This window comes from Lactuca sativa, chromosome 9 (genome assembly GCF_002870075.4).
Source record: "Lactuca sativa cultivar Salinas chromosome 9, Lsat_Salinas_v11, whole genome shotgun sequence".
Lineage (NCBI taxonomy): Eukaryota > Viridiplantae > Streptophyta > Magnoliopsida > Asterales > Asteraceae > Lactuca > Lactuca sativa.
In genome coordinates this window covers 174,739,291-174,761,722 of record NC_056631.2, presented here as the reverse complement: position 1 = coordinate 174,761,722, position 22,432 = coordinate 174,739,291, and the positions used below count along the sequence as shown (strand labels likewise).

The 22,432-nt window shown below is 42.4% G+C and overlaps 1 protein-coding gene across 1 annotated transcript; it reads left to right on the top strand.

Moving 5' to 3' along the window:
- Nucleotides 1–19,042: 19,042 nt before the first annotated feature.
- On the top strand, nt 19,043–21,739 carry LOC111916983 (uncharacterized). The gene has a single exon (XM_023912627.1). It carries the CDS (start codon nt 19,043–19,045, stop codon nt 21,737–21,739), a length of 2,697 nt encoding a protein of 898 aa, XP_023768395.1.
- The last annotated feature ends 693 nt before the right edge of the window (nt 21,740–22,432 follow it).

Sequence of the window (22,432 nt, the reverse complement as noted above, 5' to 3'; positions counted from 1 at the left end):
ATAATGGCCAAGGTTGGAACTTGATACCTGAAATAAGTCAAAAATGGAGCTAATCTTCTGGATCTATAAGCTCTTGATGTATCCTTGCTCCTCCTTCAAGTTCCTTTCTCTTCCAAAGCACCAAATACTCTCAAATAGCTCCCAAATCACAAGAACACACAAAAGTAGGCTAGGGTTTTCTTGGAGGCTGTATGAGGGTGAAGGGAGGCTGAACAAACAGGGGTAATATTCTTTATATAGGGAGTAAACCCTAAATTTTAGGGTTTAAAGAGCTGCACACATACGTTGGGCGTACGTGCTTGGACTCCGTGCTTCCTTTCCATGAGTATGCTGGGCGTACATGGCAATGTATGCCCCGCGTACGCAGCTTCCTCAGCCCATTAGCAAGGCCCAAAGGTCAAAGTCCAAACCAAACCACTCCACACTTTAATTAGGATGAATAATAATAATAATACATGGAAAATCTCGGATGCTACAAATCTCCCCCACTTAAATTAGACTTCATCCTCGAAGCCCGTTGTCGTTGCTGAAAATAACTCGGGGTAGTGCTCTCTCATCTCATCCTCTAGCTCCCAAGTCTATTCTGAGCCTTTGTGGTGCTGCCACTGCACCTTCACCAGCTCTACTTCCTTGTTCCTCAGCGCCTCCGTCTTCCTATCTAAAATGGTTATCGGTCGCTCGATGTAGTTCAGGCTATCATCCACCTGAATATCCTCGAGAGATACCACTACAGAGTCGTCTACCAAGCATTTCCGTAGCCGGGAGACATGAAAGGTGCTATGAATCTGACTAAGCTCGACTAGGAGAACCAGCCTATATGCCACCTTGCACACCCGGGTAGCAAGCCTGAAAGGACTGATGTACCTGGGGCCCAACTTGCCCCGCTTCCTGAACCAGATGACACCTTTCCAAGGTGACACCTTCAGGAGGACCATATCCTCGACCTGCAATTCCAGGTCCGAACGACACTTGTTGGCATAACTTTTCTGCCGACTCTAAGCAGTCTGAAGCCTGCTCTGGACCTGTCAGATCCTCTCCGTCGTCTTGAGTACCACTTCGGTACTCCCCATGACTCTCTGCCAAACCTGACCCCAGAAAATCAGGGTCCTGCACTTCCTCCTGCATAACATCTCGAAGGGAGGACGATCGATACTCACATGATAGTTGTTGTTGTAGGAGAACTCAGCTAATGGAAGGTAGGTTTCCCAGCTACCACCGAAGTCTAGAATGCATGCCCGTAGCATATCCTCCAGATTTTGGATGGTTCGCTCACTCTGACCATCCGTCTGCGGGTGAAAAGCGGTACTAAAGTGTAGACGAGTACTCAACTCGTCATGGAATTTCTTCTAGAATCTGGAAGTAAACCGCACATCTCTGTCAGAAATCACGGAGACCGGCACTCCATGTCGGGCCACAACCTCCTGAATGTAGATGTCGGCCTGCTTCTCAGCCGATATGCTCTCCTGGATAGGTACAAAATGGACACTCTTGGTCAATCGATCCATGATGACTCATATAGAATCCACTCCCCGTGCGGTCCTGGGAAGTTTGGTGATGAAATTCATGGTAATATCTTTCCATTGCCACATGGGAACATCTAGTGGCTGTATCTTGCCATGTGGCCTTTGGTGCTCGGCCTTGACTTTCCTGCAGGTCAAACACTGCTCTACATACCATGATACATCCTGCTTCATGTAGGGCCACCAGTAATCAGGGTGAAGATCCCTATACATCTTCGTCGCCTCAGGATGAATTGAAAACCTGGATTTGTGCGGCTCCTTCATCAAAACATGACGCACACCCCCATGATAGGGAACCCACACCCTACGATTTAGCGTCAACAGCTCACAGCTATCGTAGTCGAAGGAGGAAACATGTCCCACAATACGCTCGCTCTTCCGATGTTCCTCCTGCATGGCCTCCTGTTGGGCCTCTAGGATTTGCTCTAGGAGTAGAGTTACCACTATCATCCGTAAGCAAACGTCTCTGATCGGGGCAGCCTTGCGGCTAAGAGCATCGGCCACCACATTGGCCTTCCCCGGGTGGTAGAGGATCTCACAATCGTAATCCTTCACCACATCTAACCACCGACGCTGCCTCATGTTCAGATTCGGCTGGTCCATGACGTATCTCAGACTCTTGTGATCCGTGTAACTCAAAATCACGCGTCGGGTAGTTCGCCTCATGAGGCTTCAGCTGCCTCGAAGCATACGCGATAACATGCCCTCTCTGCATCAATACCGCACCCAATCCTGAGATGGATGCATCGCAATATAACACAAAATCCTCCACACCCTCTGGCAGGGCGAGGATCAGTGCCTCGCATAGTCTCTATCTCAATACCTCAAACGCTGCCTGCTGCTCAGGCCCCCAGCGAAAAACAACAGCTTTCTTCGTCAGCCGGGTCAGGGGTACAACTATCTTGGAGAAATCTAGAATGAATCTTCGGTAATAGCCCGCCAATCCTATGAAACTCCGAATCTCAGATGGAGATTTCGGAACCTCCCATCTCACCACGGCCTCTACTTTGGCCGGGTCAACCAAAATACAGTTCTAGTTGACAAGGTGCCTAAGAAACTGCACCTCATGCAACCAGAACTCACACTTGGAGAACTTCACGTACAAGCTCTCCCTCCTCAAGGTATCCAACACCTCTCACAAGTGCTCCTCGTGCTACTCCTGTGTCTTGGAGTAAACCAAGATGTCATCAATGAAAACTATCACAGATTGATCCAACATCGGTCTGTATACACGGTTCATGAGGTCCATGAACGTGGCAGGAGCATTGGTGAGCCCGAAAGGCATCACCATGAATTCGTAGTATCCATAACGAATCCGGAATGCAGTCTTCTGTACATCCTCTTCTATGACCCTCATCTGATGGTATCCTGAACGTAAATCTATCTTGGAAAACCAAGATGCCCCCGTAGCTAGTCGAAAAGATCATCAATCCTCGGGAGTGGATAACGGTTCTTCATCGTTACTTGTTCAGCTCCCGGTAATCAATACACATCTGATGCGACCCGTCCTTCTTCTTCATGAACAAAATCGGGGCTCCCCAGTGTGAACTGATCGATCTGATAAATCCCTTCTCTAACAGCTCCTGCAACTATTTAGAAAACTCCAACATCTCAGGAGGAGCCAACCGATATGGTGCCTTGGCTATCGGGGCCGCACCAGGTACCAGGTCGATCCTGAACTCCACCTATCTCTCAGGAGGTATCCCATGCAGCTCCTCTAGGAATACATCCGCGTACTCTCGCATCACTGGTACATCGCTCATTGTTTCCTTACTCGCCTCCCGGGTATCCATGACATATGCGACATATCCGACGCAACCCTGCTGAAGGTATCGCCTAGCCCTCGCTACTGAGCATAAGGTTGGTCCATGTTGTGGTCTCTCACCCTGAATCACCAGTTCTCCCCCACTTGGTATCTTGACACGTACCAACTCTTGCGCACAGTCGATCACAAGCCCATTAGGGCTCAACCAATCCATACCGATGATGACCTTGTTCCCATGCAATGGTATGGGAACCAAATCTACTAGATAGCGCTCCTCGAACAGCCTCAAAACACAATCTCTGCTGTACAATACTTGCTGAAATGCCCCATCATACCACACTTGAAGCATCCTGATCCCCCAGTCCTGCATACTCCCTCATGCGATTTTCCGCATTTCCCACAGCGGCCCCGACCCTGCTGGCCCTTCGACCCAACGTCAAATCCTTTGGGTTTCTTCCTCGAAACCCCAGTCACCCACTCAGTCTCCGCCTTCCTCTTACGGAGGTGCTCTATATCAATCTCTCTCCCTCGCCCTCGCAATCATGGAATCTAGGGTCGAGCACGCCGAGTAGCTGACATGATCCTAGATATCAGCCCTCAACATATCACGGTAGCGGGTCTTCCGCATCTCCTCATCTCCTGCATACCGGGGTACTAGTAAAGCCCTCTCTCTCAATTTGGTGGTAATCTCTGCCATCGTCTTAGTCGTCTATCTCATATCAAGAAACTCCCTGGCCAGCTGCTGAAGCTCCACAGCCGACACAAACTCAGTCCTAAACCTGGTCACAAAGTCCGACGAGATCATCGCCTTAACAGCTGAGGCTCCCAAGGAATCCCCAACTAACTCCCACCAATCCCTAGCCCTGTCCCTCAAGCATCCAGCAGCATACCGGACCTTCGACCACTCAGGGCAGGAGCTAGTCAACTGAGCAGACTCCATGTATGCAATCCATCTCTGCGTAACAATCGGGTCCTTCACCCCGTGAAAGTATGGAGCACTGCATCCCCTGAAGTCCTTAAAGGACATTGTGCACGCCCCTGACTGGCTAGCCACCCAGTCCTTCTTAAACACCCTGAGGCGATCCTCCATCAGCTCAATAATCCCCTCCTTGATCGACCCGAAAATCATAGGGGTCGACTCAAGGATGCCTCTAGTGATCTCAGAAGCAACGAACTCACGTAGTCCCTCATCAACTGGCTCGACACCTGATCTTGAGCGTGATCCTAAACCTGATATTCCTCCGTGACGTGTAATCATCACCATTCTGAAACAAAACAAATAATTGTCAGGGTCATACACAACCTCAAGAGGTCTCACATACTAGAAGTTTCCTGGTTCTATGTTGGCCCTCCTTGACTCGATTACGGATCCTCTGCTTTCAGTAGTACGGGCCTATACTACCTTCCATATCTATCCATACTTTCCTCAAGGATTGCCTTGAATTCACCAAGTCCCTTTCCCGACTCTTGCTTTCTACTCTAATCTAATCCTAGGCTTATCCTACGGTAACTCTCGGACCTACTTTCTGCCATCAACTGCATAAGGAATTCCGGCTACCTTTACCTAACTAGCTTGCGAATACCATTATGTATCACTAAGACCAGATAATTCTTCGAATTAGAGGTCCTACCCTACAACGGTTGGACTCAAACAAGAGCTACGAAATAAGGCTAGACCTAACCTTCTGAAATTATTTAACCCTTGAAATATGTAAATTAACGTATTCGTTTACCAGTTAGTTAAAGATAACTAGAACCCCTAAAAGCACAAAGCAAGCAACATTTAAGCATTGAGTAACCATACCAAGCATGTCCTATTCAGCAATCATATTATTGACTAATCAGCTCTAGCATGTAATTCAATAAGCACATATAACATGCACATAAGGCATCTTCTTAGATCCTTAGCCCTAATCTAGCATGCAGTTCTTATAAGCATATCATATCGTAACATAACATGTATAGGTATCTTGGGGAAAACTTACTTGAGCTCGGCCGGTCGCACGCATCACACACCTTGTTCTTTCTCAAATCCTTTTTATTTTAATTTTAGAAAATGATTTTCTGGTAAAAATCTTTTAAACCCTCGATTTGAGTCCAGACATCCCCGAAGGTGAGTCTGAATCCATCAAACCAAGGCTCTGATACCAACTTATAACATCCTAAAAATCATGACAAAAAATTTTGTTTTAAATTAAGTAACTTATAAAATTGTTTATTGAAAAACATCATTGAATTATATCATTTCATAAAACCATAGTCACATGTCTCAAAACCATATTAGAAAATAGTAACAATATCAGAGTACAATCCCATGAATCTCATAATGTGGAATCATGTGTGTGGTGCGCTGCTACCGAGCCGGCTCCTTCCCCTTCGAAGAAGAGGTACCTGAAAACAAAACTGAAACTGTAAGCACAAAGCTTAGTGAGTTCCCCATCATACCACATACCATACAATAACATATCTAGCCAGACATATCTGGGTGCTGGCCTCCCCTTCGGTCTATTTCAACCGGATAGTTGCCTAGTATATATGGGTGATGGCCTCCCCTTCGGTTTATTTCAACCGGATAGTTGCCTAACATATATGGGTGCTGGCCTCCCCTTCGGTCTATTTCAACTGGATAGTTGTCTAGCATATCTGGGTTCTAGCCTCCCCTTTGGTCTATTTCAAATAGATATCGGGGATTATTTCACCCCTACCACAACCACATAAAATTATAACATACTGGCACATACAACATAACAGATAGTGGCATACCAATTAATTATCACACAGACAACTGTCTATTATGAACTCCTACTAGTGGGGCGACATTATGGCCTTAGACCCACTTCTAATGGAAGGTAACTCACCTTGCCAAGCCGAGTATCGAATCCCACGGGATGTAACCTCTAACAGCTGCTCTGATAACTCCCGACTATCATAATCATAATAATACTTGGTCAGCATCTATAACGCCCCTTAGGGTAAAATGACTATTTTACCCCTTGGTCCGAGTGGAACATTCATAAGTCCCAATTCTAGCTTATTAAATCCATCCCTCCTATGGCCCATCAAGGACTCCCTAAGGTCCTACTAATTGCTCAATATCTGAATTGAGCCTTAACCCCCCAAATGGGCCCAAAAGTTCCGAGTCCTAATATACAATAATTCCAAAGGGTCCAATCATGGCCCAATAGGCCAAATACGCAAGTTCCAGATTCCCAAGTCCAGAATTATACCTCACAGTGGGCTACAGGGCCCAAAATCCCAAAACATTCATTTTGCATGTGTACGCGCGGCGTACTTGGCACGTACGCCTAGCGTACGCTGGCCTTGACTAGGACGTGGAGTTGACCCAGCACGTGCGGTGTACCATGGAGTACGCCAGCGTACTAGCCAGTTTCTTAGGGATTTCATTCATGACTTAATCTGTTAAGTCTTTACGTCCAAAATGCAGATCAACGTCCTTAAAGACCTCCTAAACCATAAAGTCACAAACTTTATCTGCTTGCATGCAAGGTTGGGGTCAAAACATGATTTTGGTCCTTCTAACAAACTTTAAGACCCACAAACACTTGCATGGTTGTGGCTTAACCATCAAGGTCCAATTTTTATGACTCTTAGTGCCTCTAAGAGCCCAAAAGGACAGCTATTATGGTCTGAAATCATTAAGATGCAAGAAACCTCAACAAAGGAGTCCAAAAGTAACTTTAAACACCTCCAAAACAAATCTAAGAAGTAAGAACATAATGGCCAAGGTTGGAACTTGATACCTCAAATAAGTTAGAAATGGTGCTAATCTTCTAGATCTACAAGCTCTTGGTGTATCCTTGCTCCTTTTTCAAGTTCCTTTCTCTTCCAAAGCACCAAATTAAAACTACACCAAATACTCTCAAATAGCTCCCAAATCACAAGAACACACAAAAGTAGGCTAGGGCTTTCGTGGAGGCTGTATGAGGGTGAAGGGAGGCTGAACAAATAGGGGTAATATTCTTTATATAGGGAGTAAACCCTAAATTTTAGGGTTTAAAGAGTTGTACACGTACGTTGGGCGTACGTGCTTGGCCTCCGCGCTTCCTTTCCACGAGTACGCCCCATGTATGCAGCTTCCTTGGCCCATTAGCAAGGCCCAAAGGTCAAAGGCCAAACCAAACCACTCCACACTTCAATTAGGATGAATAATAATAATAATAATATCTAGAAAATCCCGAATGCTACATTCTCGGCCGATGAACTCTCCCGAACGGGCAGGAAATGAGAACTCTTGGTTAATCGATCCACGATGACCTAAATAGCGTCGAACTCCTTCACCGTTCTCGGCAGCTTGGTGATGAAGTCTATCAAGATCTGCTCCTATTTCCACATGGGAATCTCCAGAGGCTGCAATTTTCCGTGCGGCCTCTACAGCACGACCTTCACCATCCTGCAGGTCAAACACCTCTCGACATACCAAGCGATTTCTCGCTTCATGCATGGCCACCAGTAACTCAATCGCAAGTCCCAGAACATCTTGGTGGTCCCCGGGTGAAAATAGAAGTGAGACTTATGAGCCTCCTCCAATATAGTCTGTCTGACCCCACCAGACATCGGAACCCAGACCCGATCGCAACGCGTCAATAATCCCTGGCTATCCCGCACAAAATGGGTGTTCTCACCCTAATCCTCTTCGGTTTCCAGTTCTCTGGCCGCATGCCCTTAACCTGAGCATCTCTAATCAAACTCGTGAGTGGAGAATGCATCTAATCCTCATACATGTCACTGGGGTGGAAGACCCAGATGACTTGCAGCTCAGAGCGTCCGCCACCACGTTCGCCTTACCTGGGTGGTAAAGGATCTCACAGTCGTAGTCATTGACTACATCTAGCCACCTGTGCTGCCTCATGTTCAGGTTTGGCTTATCCATGATGTGTCTCATGCTCTTGTGGTCCGTGTATATGGTATAGCGGACCCCATAGAGGTAATGCCTCCAAATCTTGTGGGCGAATACCACCGCCCCCAACTCCAGATCATGAGTAAGTTATCTCGTTTCATGCGGATTCAACTGTCGTGATGCATAGGCCATCACCCGTCCTCTCTACATGAGGACCGCTCCTAGTCCTGTGATGGATGCATCACAAAATACTACAAAATCCTCGACTCCCTCCGGGAGAGTCAATACTGGAGCCTCGCATAACCGTTGTCGGAGAGTCTCAAACGCCCTTTGCTACTCGGGGCCCTACTGGAAATCCAACCCTTCCTCGTCAGACGAGTGAGGGGTACTGCAATCTTGGAGAAATCATGTATAAATCTTCGGTAGTACCCTGCCAATCCCAGAAAGCTCCTAATATCCGAGAGAGACTTCGGAACCTCCCACTTCATAACCGCCTCGATTTTGGCCGAATCAACCAAAATCCCATGCTGGTTAACGAGGTTTCCAAGGAACGGAACCTCTCGTAACCAAAACTCACACTCCGAGAACTTGGCATAAAGTCGTTCCCGCCTCAAAACTCCCAATAACTCCCGAAGGTGCTCCTCATGCTGCTCTCGGGTCTTGGAGTATACCAAGATATTGTTTATGAACACGATGACCGAGCGATCGATCATCGGTCTGTAGACCCGATTCATCAGGTCCATGAATACTGTTGGGGCGTTGGTGAGCCCAAACGGCATCACCACGAACTCATAATGTCCATAACAAGTCAGAAACACGGTCTTCTCCACGTCCTCATCTCTAACCCTGACCAAATGGTACTCGGACCTCAGGTCTATCTTGGAGAACCAAGATGCTCCCTGCAACTAATCAAAGATATCATCTATCCTCGGGAGTGGATAACGGTTTTTCATCGTCAACTTATTCAACTCCCGGTAATCAATGCACATCCTGTGCGAACCATCCTTCTTCCTGACGAAGAGTATCGACGCTCCCCATGGGGAACTAATCAGACGAATGAACTGCTTGCCCAACAGTTCTTATAGTTGTGATGACAGCTCCTGCATCTCTGGTGGTGCCAACTGGTACAGCGCCTTGGCGATAGGGGCCGCACCTGGCATTAGGTCGATCCTAAACTCGACCTGCCTCTCCGGAGGTACTCCGAGAAACTCCACCCAAAATACGTCAGCAAACTCCCTTACCACATACGTTAGATAACCTGCACACCCATGCTGAATGTACTGTCGAGCCATGGAATCAGAACAAAACCCTGATCCCAATCTGGTACCCTCGCCATAGACAATCATTTTTCCCCCACTTGGGGTTCGAACCACCACTCGCTGACCCTCACTGTTGATTATGGCACTAAAACGACTAAGCCATTCCATACCCATGATCACACACATCCCCCATGGGAATCGAAATCAAGTCTACCGAGAAAGACACCCCGACTATCTCCAACACACATCCCTGAAAAACTAAAGAAGCGAAAACTCCTTGTTCGTTGGTGATAGAGACTCGCAACGAACACTCTAGCTCTCCTACTGACACACGAACCCCATACTAAACGTCTGAGACACAAACGACCGACTTGCCTCCGAGTCAAATAAAACCAATGCAAGCAAGGAGTTCACTATAAACGTACCTAATCACAGGTACAAATAGATAAGCATAAAGCATATATAATCAGTATCATAAGGGATAGAAACATACCAGCAACCACATCTAGTACTGCCCTGGCCTCCTCTGTTGTAAGCTAGAAGGCACATCCCTGAGCCCTTGGGGGCTTCGCTCTACCTTGCGTCTCGTTAGTGATCCACAGTGTAGCCGGCACGAGAGCCTATGCCAGTTTGGCGGCTAGTAGGGGACACTAGGCTTTCATATGGCCCACCTGATCATAATGGTAACTAAGTCTGACTCCGAGAGTTGGAGTATGTTGCTTGCAATCCCTGGCCAGATGACCTTGCTTTCCACATTTGTGGCACCCGCTCCCTGATCGGAAAATCCCCAAATAAGCCTTTCCGCACTTCCCATAAGTGCGGCCTGGCTGTCCCCCAGATCTGGTATCAGCGGTCTTAGACAGCTTTGGCGCCAGCTGTGACTATACTGGGGCCTACCATTGCTCCCTCAACTGCAGCTCAATCTCCAACTTACGCCGCCTAGCAGCCTCTTGTAACTCCAGCAGTGTATCACATCATTGGGTGGCAACCAATTGATGGATGTTAGTCTTGAGCATGCTCAGATAATGTGTCATCTGAGCGTGCTCAGAAGCAAACTCCGGGCAAAACATCGCCCTCTCGGTAAACATGCAGGTGATCTCTGTCACCGACTTCGTACCCTGTCTCAGATCCAAGAACTCTTGTGACAACCACTCGCTCTCAAAACATGGGATATAGTGAGCGCAGAACATATCTCTGAACTGCTCCCACGTAATAGCAGCTCTCTGGTCATCCGTATACGACCCAATCATCAATCTCCACCAATCCTTTGCCCCGACCTCAGCAATTTCAGGACACATCTGACCTTTTGGTCAGTAGGAGATGAGCATGTAAAGAAACATCCCTCCACATCAGACAGCCACCTCATGGCTATGATCGGATCCTAAGTCCCATCGAAGGTCGAGGGCTTTGTGTTATCGAAGTCCCGGTACTGAAAGCCCCGATCCTCCCTCTACATATGTTGTAGCTAGGGGTGAGCGAGGTGCGGTTATTAGCCAAAACCTCGCCACTAACCGTAAATGCGGTTAATCCATTTTCAAAACCGCTTGGTGCAGTTATTTTTGCGGTGCGGTTAGGCAGTTATTTTTGCAGTGTGGTTTTGTTTTTTCTGAGTTGCGGTTATTAACCGCATGGATTGGGTGTGGTTATTTTGTATGGTTTTTAACCACAGTTTAGAACTCAAACGGTTTTAAAAGTTCAAACATATTACTTGTAATAATAAAAAAACGATAAAGTATAATACAATTAACTTAAATCACAAACACTAATATCTTTAAAACGTCAAATCAATAGTAATTAACAAGAAATATCTTAATATTGTCTAATTTCACCATTTTTCAAAGTTAAACATAACAAAACACCAATACGTTTGCCTTCTAGTATTTTATCCATCTTTCATCCATGAAACTTGTCTTATTTTTAATATTTAATATATTAATAATTAATTAAAAAAATTGTATATAATATATGTGGTGCGGTGTGGTTTTTTTTTGCGGTTTTTGAAAACTAATAACCGCACCTCACTGCAAATTTGCAGTTTTTGAAAAACAGAAAACCTCACCATCGGTTTTTCTTGCGGTTGCGGTTTATGCAGTTTTTGCGGTTAATTTTTGTTGCGGTGCGGTTTTTGCTCACCCCTAGTTGTAGCTGCTGCGGCAGCCGTCTCAGCTAGGGCTGCATATCTGTTATCAAAATACTCCATCATGGCAGTCTTAATAGACCCAAACATCTCCAGAATCTGACCCCGGATAGTCTCGACCACCTCCTCGCGGATGATCTCCCTGACGCGATCCTCTGTCAATATTGGCCCACTTGGCCGATAATCTCGGGTGCTGCCGGGGCACCCTGATCGCCCTGCCCTAATCCCGATCCGGATCCAGTCACAAAACGGCTCGTAACCATCATACTGAAAATACACTAGGAAGATATCAGATAATCCGCACAAACAGCAGGGAACCAACTCCCAACTAAACCCTAGAGGTTATGACTTCCTTGCTACACGTATGGGCTTGTGCTTTTAGTAGTACGGGCCCATACTACCTTCCACACCTACCCATATTTTTCTCAAGTATCACCACAACACCCTAACAATATATATATACATGGTGGTCGCTCATTCCTTACTTCTAGAGTTAGGCTAACTATCTCATAACTGACTTACTGGCCTCATACAACCCACCCATAAAACTTCCACCAACCCTGCAACACTAATGTATGATGGCCATACATAACGTTGGACCCTATAGACTTTTGAATACCTGATCCTACCCTAAGCCCTTCATCAAACAAGAACAGGAAATAAGGCCAAACTAAACCTTCTTAGGCGATAAGATCTTAATTATGTACATCCATGATGCATACACAAGCAACTACAGTAATGATGTCAATTTCATATAAGAAAACCCTAGGCTATCAGGCATCATGCAATCGGGCAATTCTATCATGCAATTCCTGAAGATCCCTAACCTAGTACTAGCATGCTGTTATAACATATCATATAATCAAATAACTGCATGGTATTTTGGGGTCTACTTACTGGCTCCGGCTACTCGTACACTCTGCATCCTACTTTACTTATTTTGAAAACCTTTTAAAAAAATCATTTTGAAAGTCTTTCCTTGATTTGAGACTGAATTCACACGAGTGTTCCTCCAATTCACTCAAACCAACGCTCTGATACCAACTTGTAACACCCATAAAAATCAACCCAATATAAACTTTTAAAAAACATTTCAAAACCATTAATCATTACAAAACTTGTTTTTAAAATAGTATAATATCAGAGTATCCCATAAATAAAGTCATAAACATGAGGAGTTGTACGATCACGCCTTTTCCTTCCCGCGATCATATGAGGTACCTGAAACCAAAACTAAAACTGTAAGCCCAAAGCTTAGTGAGTTCCCCAACATACTCATACACACAACAGTATACATATAATCACGAACAGCATACTATGGGTCCAGTCAACCATCGGGTTGGAATACCCCAGGCCCTCAACCATCCGGTTGGAATGCCAACATACTATGGGTCCAATCATCCTTGGGATGGAATAACCCATGCCCACAACCAACAGGTTGGAATGCCTACATACTACGAGTCCAATCATCTTCGAAATGGAATACTCACGGCCCAAAACCATCAGGTTGGAATGCCTAGGTCTATTGCCTTTCTCAGAAAGCAGATAAGCCTCAACCACCAATCAAACATGTGCACATATATCAGCTAATCACATAACAGTCTATAGACAGACAAACCGATCTAACAGTGATTAGGAACATATAACATCCTATCTACCAGGATACTGATCTAACGGATCATAACAACATATAACATCCTATCTACCAGGATACTGATCTAATGGCTCATAACATCATATAACATCCTATCTATCAGGATACTGATCTAACGGATCATAACAATACTCGAGCATATAACATATCAGGATAGCAATCCAAAAGGGCCGACATTGGTGCCTTAGACCCTTGAGTATAGTGAGGAAAACTCACCTCACAACTGTCAAACTGAAGTGGTAAGCTCAATCTCTCAAATCACCGCCACGGACCCCACCACCTATATTTACCATAGGACCATTTCCATAAATTTCCAATTTACCAAAATACCCCAGAATTCAACTAGTCAATCCTTGGTCAAAGTCTAAGTCAATGGTCAAGGTTAACATTCCATGTTGATCCAACTCGTCGAGTGCAGTTCACAGACTCGTCCAATCCTTCCTGAACTCGAGAAGTTATGAAATCCTCCGTTGACTCGTCGAGTTTCCCTGCAACCCGCCGAATTCATGCATGTTCAAAAGTCAGGAAAGCCCTAGTTGACTCGCCGAGTCCATGCAGAAATCCTTGCACAACAATCTTCATCAGACTCGCCGAGTTGGACATGCAACTCGTCAAGTCCCTTCAGTCCTTTCTCCATCCAGTCGATTTTTAAGCCACTTTAAAGCTCCATAACGCAGATCCAAGCTCCTAAGGCATACTTCTTACTTAAAGTTGCAAACTTTACATACATGCAAGGTGATAATGGCCCAAATCAAGCTAAAGAAAGGTTCTAAGGGATGAATAAGGTATTAACTCACTAAAGGCTGAAACTTTATGATCTTGCAGACCAAGATAAGCCTAGATCTGAAGTTGCAACTTCAGATCACGCCTAATACCCAAATAACATATCAACATGGCCAAAGTGGCCCTAATCTCATACATGCATAGATCTAGATAGAAAAAGCTCAAGGTAACAACTTGTTATCTAAAAAACGATGCTAAGATGAAGAAGAACTCGGATCTACAGCCTTCCTCTTGTTCTAATCTTAAGTACTTCAAGATCTTCCTTCCACAATCCACCATAAGGCTTAATATCACACAAGAGAGAAAAACGCGTTTTAGGGTTTCTAGACTCAAAGGAGGTTGTAAGGGAGGCTAATGACCCTTTAAATAGGGTGCAAAACCCCAGAAATTAAGGTTTCATCCTCCAGCTCCAACTCGTCGAGTCATGCCTCCGACGCGGCGAGTTGATCACTTAAACACGTGGCCAAAACGTTCCTACTCGACGAGTCAGGGCATCCAACTCATCGAGTAGACCCTTCAATATGAAAATAAAGCCATAAAATTAATACCTGAGAGTCGGGGTGTTACACATGTCTAATGTTATAAGATGTAATATGACTATGATTCGTGTTCAATCTAAGTTGGTAATCAAGATATTAATAAGCTCTAATATCCATGTTAACAAAAATGTTTTATTCAAAATATGCTCTTAAAATAAAACTTCATTTGGTTGATTCAATTCAAATAAGCTTTTGCATCAAATCACTAAATGACATTAAGTTCTTGTAATAATTACCACAATGTCCAGCATTCCTCATAAGCTCGGGAATATTAACATCTAATCTTTGATTACACTAATTTTTGATCTATTTGAAACCAATCAAGTGTATGTTACCAACATCAAATCATAAAACATATACAGATTTCACTATTTGACTAACTAGATTCATAAGGACCCTAATTCCATTGATTAAGTGAAAAGAGTACAAATCAAACACATAATAAAGACCAAACCAAAGATTACTAGATGATAAACATGAAACCAAGTACAAATTATAATCTAAACAACAAACACATAAGAATCTATAATCAGAAATAATAAGAAAAGTTAGCCACACATGACTAACTTAGAGCACAAATTCAACAAGTTTTTATCCTAAATTAACTTACAAGATCAAAGTAAAAGTGTTTTTTCCAAAGAACCAAATGATAATAGTTTCTTCGCAAAATCGCCTCTTAATGTGTGTGTTCGAAGTCCCCTCAAAATGACTTAGAAAAGTCACTTAAATCGGAAGTTAAAATTCAAAAATCAATTGTCAGACACGTTACACAGCCGTGTAACATAAGCTTTTCCATTACACGGTCGTGTAATGGCTCTGATGTGCTAAAAAGTTACCAAAGCGCGCCCACGTAATGTATGCCTTGCCAAAGCATGGGCCGTGTAATGAACTACAAAATGGCCAATTTCCGATTTTCCAATTTCTTCAATGTAGCTCCGAAAATTCCGAAACTTCACCGAGAGCTTCCCTCAAACATTGTAAGCATGCTCCAATCTCTAAATCACCCTGAAACATCCACAAAAAATGGTGAAATATTGATAGATCCTTGATAATGTCCAAATATGCAAAATGCATGTAAAATTACACTAAAATGTAATGCAATGCTATAAACAAACATGTAAAAAATGCAATTTATGCAACTCACAATTGGGGGGGGGGGGGGGGCAATGGTAACTAAATGGTATTAGAGCTTAATAATGGATTTTGGAAAGGGTGAGGGTGAGAGCGAGGGAACATAGGATTGAAGTAAGTGTAATGGGTCATGTGTATCATTAAAGAAGGAGTATTAAGGAGGTTCATTTGGTGTTACCAACTAAAAGGGAAAGGATGTTTTGTCGTAGACAACATGATGAGAAATAATGATTTTATGAGTGGCTAAATCAAGGCATTGATATCCATGGTGATGGATTGGGTAACCAAGAAAAAATCAAGTTGTGGTACAAAGAAATAGATTATGTGGTGTGATGAGGTGAGGGAGGCATAGACAACCAAACACTCATAAGTGAGTGTATTCGGGATGAGATTTATGGAGGCGAAAATGCGGTGTGTCATTGTTTATGGAAGTGGAAGTGATCATATTAAGTAAGTGGGTAATCATATGAAAGACTTCAACCTAATTAGTCAGAGGAGAAATGTGAGCTTGAAACAAAAGTGTTCGGATTATGTTGTTGATGGTACGAAGCGTTCGTTTGGATTTTCCATTTTATTAAGATGTATGTAAACGAGAAAATCAGTAAAATGGTCATCAATTGGTTGTTATATTCCACACATTGTCACACTGAAAAAGAAAACGTTTAATGTTTTTTACTTTTTCCATATTGTGTTTGGATAATTTTGATGAATTCAAGGAATTTGGAAAAGACATCTAATTATGTTTGAGTGGGTAAACCCAAAGATAGTGAATATGATGGTAAAAAATGATATAGTATTGCAGGCGACTAACACTATCAACTGATGATGACCAAATATAAGATTGTATAATATCAAATGTATTTTAAACAATGAAATCAAATATAAGGAAAGGAAATTTAATATGATTTCCAAGTTCACAAGCATGCAACAAATCATTCAACCGAGTTTATTACAAGAAATTGAATTACTGGAAATTAAAGACTTGAAGAATTTATTGTCATGGTGACCAATACATTGGTGCCAAAGAGAAAGACTAGTAGAGAAATGAGCTAAAGTGTAACACCCTGTTTCGAATCGTTTCCTAATTCGGGGTCGTGACCCGAAGATAAGTTATCATAAGGCTTTAGGCCTTGGGGAAAGAGAGATTTAGACCCCTTTGGATGTGGATAATGTAGATTAGGTGATCCGAGAGTTTGGTTTGTGTTGTAGAGCCTAAGGGTATAATTGTAAAGTGATAGTCCAGGCCTTTTATAAATTTTGGATTTAAGTTGAGAAATCTTTAAGGCAAATGAGAGTTGATAGGATGGTAGAGCTTCTCATTACCTTTCTATGGATATAAAGATCGTCGAAAACGAACTTAGAACGAAGAAGTTGTGACCTTCGAAAGTTTGGGACTTTTAGGGCTAAGTCTAGTACGCTCGGCGTATAGGGAGTACGTTGGGCGTACTAGGATGAATGATCGTGCATGGCCTTGGAGTACGCAGGGCGTACTCCAGTCAGGTATAAACCCTAATTTAGTGTCTTGGACCCTATTTAAAGGTCTTGACTTGTGTTCAAACCCTATTATCTTCGGCCTCCATCAACCTTAACCCTAAAAACGTAACCCTAGCTGTCATTTGAGCATTCTTGGGGGTTTTTGAGTGATTTGGAGTGCTTTTGGTACACATTAAAGAGAAAGGAGTTCATTGGAGAAGTGTTGGTTAGCTTGGAACTTGTGGATCCAAAATTTGTGCATCTTGATCTATCTTTTAGAGGTATAAAGTCTTAACCTTGATGACTTCTCTTGTAGATCCGGTAGCTAGTATACAATCTTTAGACTTATGTTCGAATTTTACAAATCAATTCAAGACTTACAAGTTGGAGAATCAAGATACTGGGCACCCACTTTCCTTTCCTTTTTCGCCTTCTTTTTTATCGTTGTATGTGATTCAATGTTCACCACAAGAAAAAAAAGTTACGTTTTTAGTAGAATTTCAAGATAGAAGGAATAGTCGTTATGATCAATCTTTTAATCCAAATATAACGTTAATTGGAGATGCAACATGGAATGGAACAAACAAGGAGCTTTCCCCTTCTCCTATTCGTCGTCTCCTTCCATCTTCAAACTCACGCCACAACCACCGGCCCTAGGGGCGGTGTTCACGCATCTTGGCAGTCTCCACGTCAGCTTCTCACACGTCTTGGGGTTCCACTCCGGATAGACTTATTTAAATAAATAGAGTGGGCCGTAGAATGTTGGATAGGAAATTGTGTGTTCGTTCGATATTAACATGAATTGAGGAACCATCTCCAACTAGGATAGCATTAGAGTTATATTTATCTGAGTATACCTGGTTTGTGTGGACATGTTTTGTGGCACAGGTGTCATAACGCATTCACCCGGCTATGGATCTTAGAGAGACATTCTGCTGAACATTTACGGAAGTGAGCTGAGTTGATCCGAATTAAACCAGGACCAAGGAGAAGGGATATCGTTGTCATTTGATTTTTCAGCAGTATACGAATGACCCATTTACACATGGGCCTGATGTGTGGTTTCTGTCGCTACTTGTGGAGATGGCACAAGAAGCCCATTTCATGGACAATAGTGTGCGTTCGCTCGCATGTGATTTTGATGCATTGTGGTGAGAAATAAACCCAGTCGAACGGCTATATAAAACATGGGCTAATATATAAGCCTAAACAATATAGTACATGCATAAATATTCTAACAAAAGCAAATAAATAAACGTTATACCGTTTAGAGTGTAAATTGATCTTAACTATGTTATTAATTTATGTATTTAGCTCTTATTGAATATGTAAGATGTATAAGTAAACAAATTAGAAAATCTACTCAAGTTGTATAAATGGTATTTGAATATCAAGTTCATTCAGTTCATCATTTGGTTTGATTAATAATTTACAATATTACAGGAATCAAGACCCTAAAAATGAAACATTAATTACAACTCACGAAAACAAGAAAAATCCAAAGTTTTATCTTGATTTTGATTTTCAAACCTTCACATTTTTTTCTAATTTTTTTCTACCAATCTGATTTCCAAAAAGAATCTGTACAAATTTCACATTTGTTATATCGTAGATGAACAACACAAAAAAACAAGAGTAAACAAGAATTCCACAAAAATCCATCGAAATATCCAAGAATCCTAAAATAAAAAATTAAAATATACATATGATGAGGACATTTCACATAAGTATTGTGGATAATTTCTTTTTGACAATTTTAACCCCACTTCATTAACCCCGTCAAAACCAATCTTAGTTTCTTGGAAGGTGTCACCACAATATATTAAGCAATTAAACCCATTATAAAAAGTTAAAAATCACATTATAAGATCAAAACCAAGTCAACCATCAACCAAACCCCCCATCTCCAATTCCATTCCAGCCATGAATCCTTCACTCTTTCCATCCAATTCCTTCGTCACCATCTTCATCCTAACCTTCATCCTCATTCCAACAGTCATTTCCTCAGCTCAAACAATCTCCTATTCCGATCACTGTAATTCCTTTGCTCCGGAAGCCATTCCGACCACCCACATATTCACCCGATACCCGTTTCTTGAACCCGTAACCAGTCATTACACCGGTGGTCAAAACATTCTCGGCCCTGATTCCCCCTCACAAAGATCCATCCTTTTTACACCCACAAGCAACCTCTTTAGAACACAAACCTTCGACACATACAAAATTCAAGCCCAACTAAGATTCATTTCGTCAAATATTTACGTTTTCCACTCTAATTATTCACGATTTTATCGTCCATTGGTGTTTTACTTAGATGGGTTTTGGTCAGTTTCCACTAACAAGCTTTGTATGGTGGGATCCGCTCATTGGTTTTCCGAAAAGGGTAAACCTCTTAAACTTGACGCTGTTCTTAAACTTAATTTCGCCAGGTTTATAAATTTGAATAATAGTTTAGTCAGTGGAATCTTGGAGAGTTTGGCTTCCGTTCAAGATTCTGATTACTTCGAGCCGATTTCGATGATGGGGTTCCCTCGTGTAGCTCAGTTCAAATACAATTACTCGTTGGTTTCTAACGAAGAGTGTAATGGGCAAAACGGTAATTTCACTCTACAACATTCGGTAGCTAGTATGCAATCTTTAGATATGTGTTCGATTTTTAGAGATCAATTCAAGACTTTCAAGTTGGAGAATCAAGATACTGGGCACCCACTTTCCTTTCCTTTTTCGCCTTCTTTTTTATCGTTATATGCGATTCAATGTTCACCACATGAAAGAAAGTTACGTTTTTTGGTGGAGTTTCAAGATAGAAGGAATAGTCGTTATGATCAATCTTTTAATCCAAATATAACGTTAATTGGAGATGGAACATGGAATGGAACAAACAACGAGCTTTGCATACTAGCTTGCCATATCTTGAATCAAACTGATCCTTTGGGAAGTGCTCATGTCGGAGATTGTTCGATCAGGTTGACCTTATATTTCCCTGAAGTTCGATCAATCATGAACACACATACCACCGAAGGTCAAATTTGGTCAACCAAGAAAGCGGATGATGTCGGGTACTTTGAACCAATCAAGTTTCAAAGCTTTGATCATAGTTTTGATCATTATGGATCGAAGTATGAGTTTACAAAATTGGAGAAATTAAGACGGATTTGCCCTGGAAGAAAGTTTCCTAATTGGGGATCGATCTCATACCCATCAGGGTATAATTGGGATATGACTTTCGACATGTCTGTGAAACATGGAAACATGGTTTCCACCGGCTCTGCAGTTCCGATCTTTGTCGGGAATCAGTTTTACAACTCACATACGGTGGTGACTTCAAATTCTAATCCATTTCAGGCGGCATCACTCCCAGCCGCCACCAGTGACACCGGTCCGATGAACATTAGCTACGAGATTACATTCCGTCCGTTTGTTAATTCAACATCGGAATTGCAAAGCGGGATTCCGTTGTTACCCTCTACCAACAATGGTAAAGTCGAGATTTCAGCGGAAGGGTTTTACGATAGTCAAACGGGAAGACTTTGCATGATTGGTTGTAGGAATCTAAATTCATCTAGCAAGGAATCAAGAAATGAATCTTTCGATTGTGAGATTATGGTGCGATTCCGATTCCCACGTATCGAACGGAATAACGGAAGCTTTTTGATTAAAGGAAGTATACAAAGTTTACGTGAAAGATCAGATGCATTGTACTTTGATCCTTTACGTATCGTTTCTCTCACTTACACTGAAACTGAAGCGAAAGAATCGATATGGAGAATGGATTTGGAAATCATCATGGACTTGATTTCAGTGACACTTTCGTGTTTATTTATCGTGCTACAACTCTTTCATGTGAAAAAGAATCCGGATATGATTCCTTTGATTTCGGTTTTGATGATGGTGATTCTTACACTTGGGTACATGGTTCCTTTAGTGTTGAATTTCGAGGCAATGTTTTCAAACACTCGTTACCCTCAAAACATTCCACTCGGGGGTAGTGGTGGATTGCTTGAAGTGAATGAAGTGATTGTGAGGATAGTGACAATGGTAGCTTTCATTTTGCAATTCCGTCTCCTCCAATTGACATGGAATTCTAAACCTGGGAATGACGAACAGAAACATTGGAATCATGAGATACGGAGTATTGTAATCTGTTTACCGATTTATATAAGTGGTGGATTGATCATGTTGCTAGCGAAGTGGATTGACAATGATTACATTATCTCAAGTAATCGATCAATCTGGGGTGATTTGAGGTCTTATGCGGGGTTAACACTAGATGGATTCTTGTTTCCACAAATCGTTCTTAACATTTTTCAGATTTCAAAAGGGAATGCTTTGTCTTATTTGTTTTATATAGGGAACACTTTTGTTCGATTACTACCTCATGCGTATGATCTTTATAGGGGTCAAAAGAACATCAGTCATCAATTTGATCGATTCTATCTGTATGCAAATCCAAGAGCAGATTTCTACTCAACTTCTTGGGATGTTTTCATTGCTTGTGGGGGTGTTGTGTTTGCAGTGATCGTGTTCTTGCAGCAACGTTTTGGTGGTCGATTTATGCTTCCAAAGAGATTCCAGGAGTCTGTTGAATATGAAATGGTGCCTGTGGTAAACAATGAGTAATTTATTAATGATTACGTACGCAAAGTTTTAGTGTTTGTAATAGTTATTTTTTTCGGAAGTAGTAATAGAGAGTCAAAATTTTCAGTTCCACAAACCAAAGCCTAAATTTGTATTTTCTTGCATCATCTGCTTACTATATACTCATTAATGTAGTCGATAAGTCACGATAATTTACTTATGTAAAGGTGATTATAAAAACTGCCAGTGATGCTGTTGAAAGACAAATAATTGCATTTGTAAAGCCCTTCATCGAATCATCTTGGCGGCAATGATTAAACTAACAATGTCCTTGGTCTAGGCTCCCTGTTTTGAATCCAATGGAAAGCTAAGAGTTGTGTTGTAAGTATCCTCGTTCACTCACATACAGTGTCACATCAGGAGGGTGCACAAACACTATTACACAACATTGGGGGTACGTATAGAAATTGCCAAACCTAATTCAGTGGCACTGTCTTTGTTTTCTCGGTCAACATAGTCATATTCAAGATAAAATTGAGTCACAAGTAATCAAACTCTTTGATTAAAAGGAAAATCACTTAAAACATTTGTGTTACAATTATGAATTCTTAATCCTAAAACTCGATTAAGATATGTATATATAGATCTAATGATCGACTTGTACTAGATTGTAATTACGAAACTAAGAACCGACTTGTAAAATAGTTTCCTAAAACTAGATTGCCTAAATTGGAT

Bases quoted from the DNA above. Each gene is read 5' to 3' on its own strand.
- LOC111916983 (XM_023912627.1), top strand. From the start codon at position 19,043: ATGAATCCTTCACTCTTTCCATCCAATTCCTTCGTCACCATCTTCATC.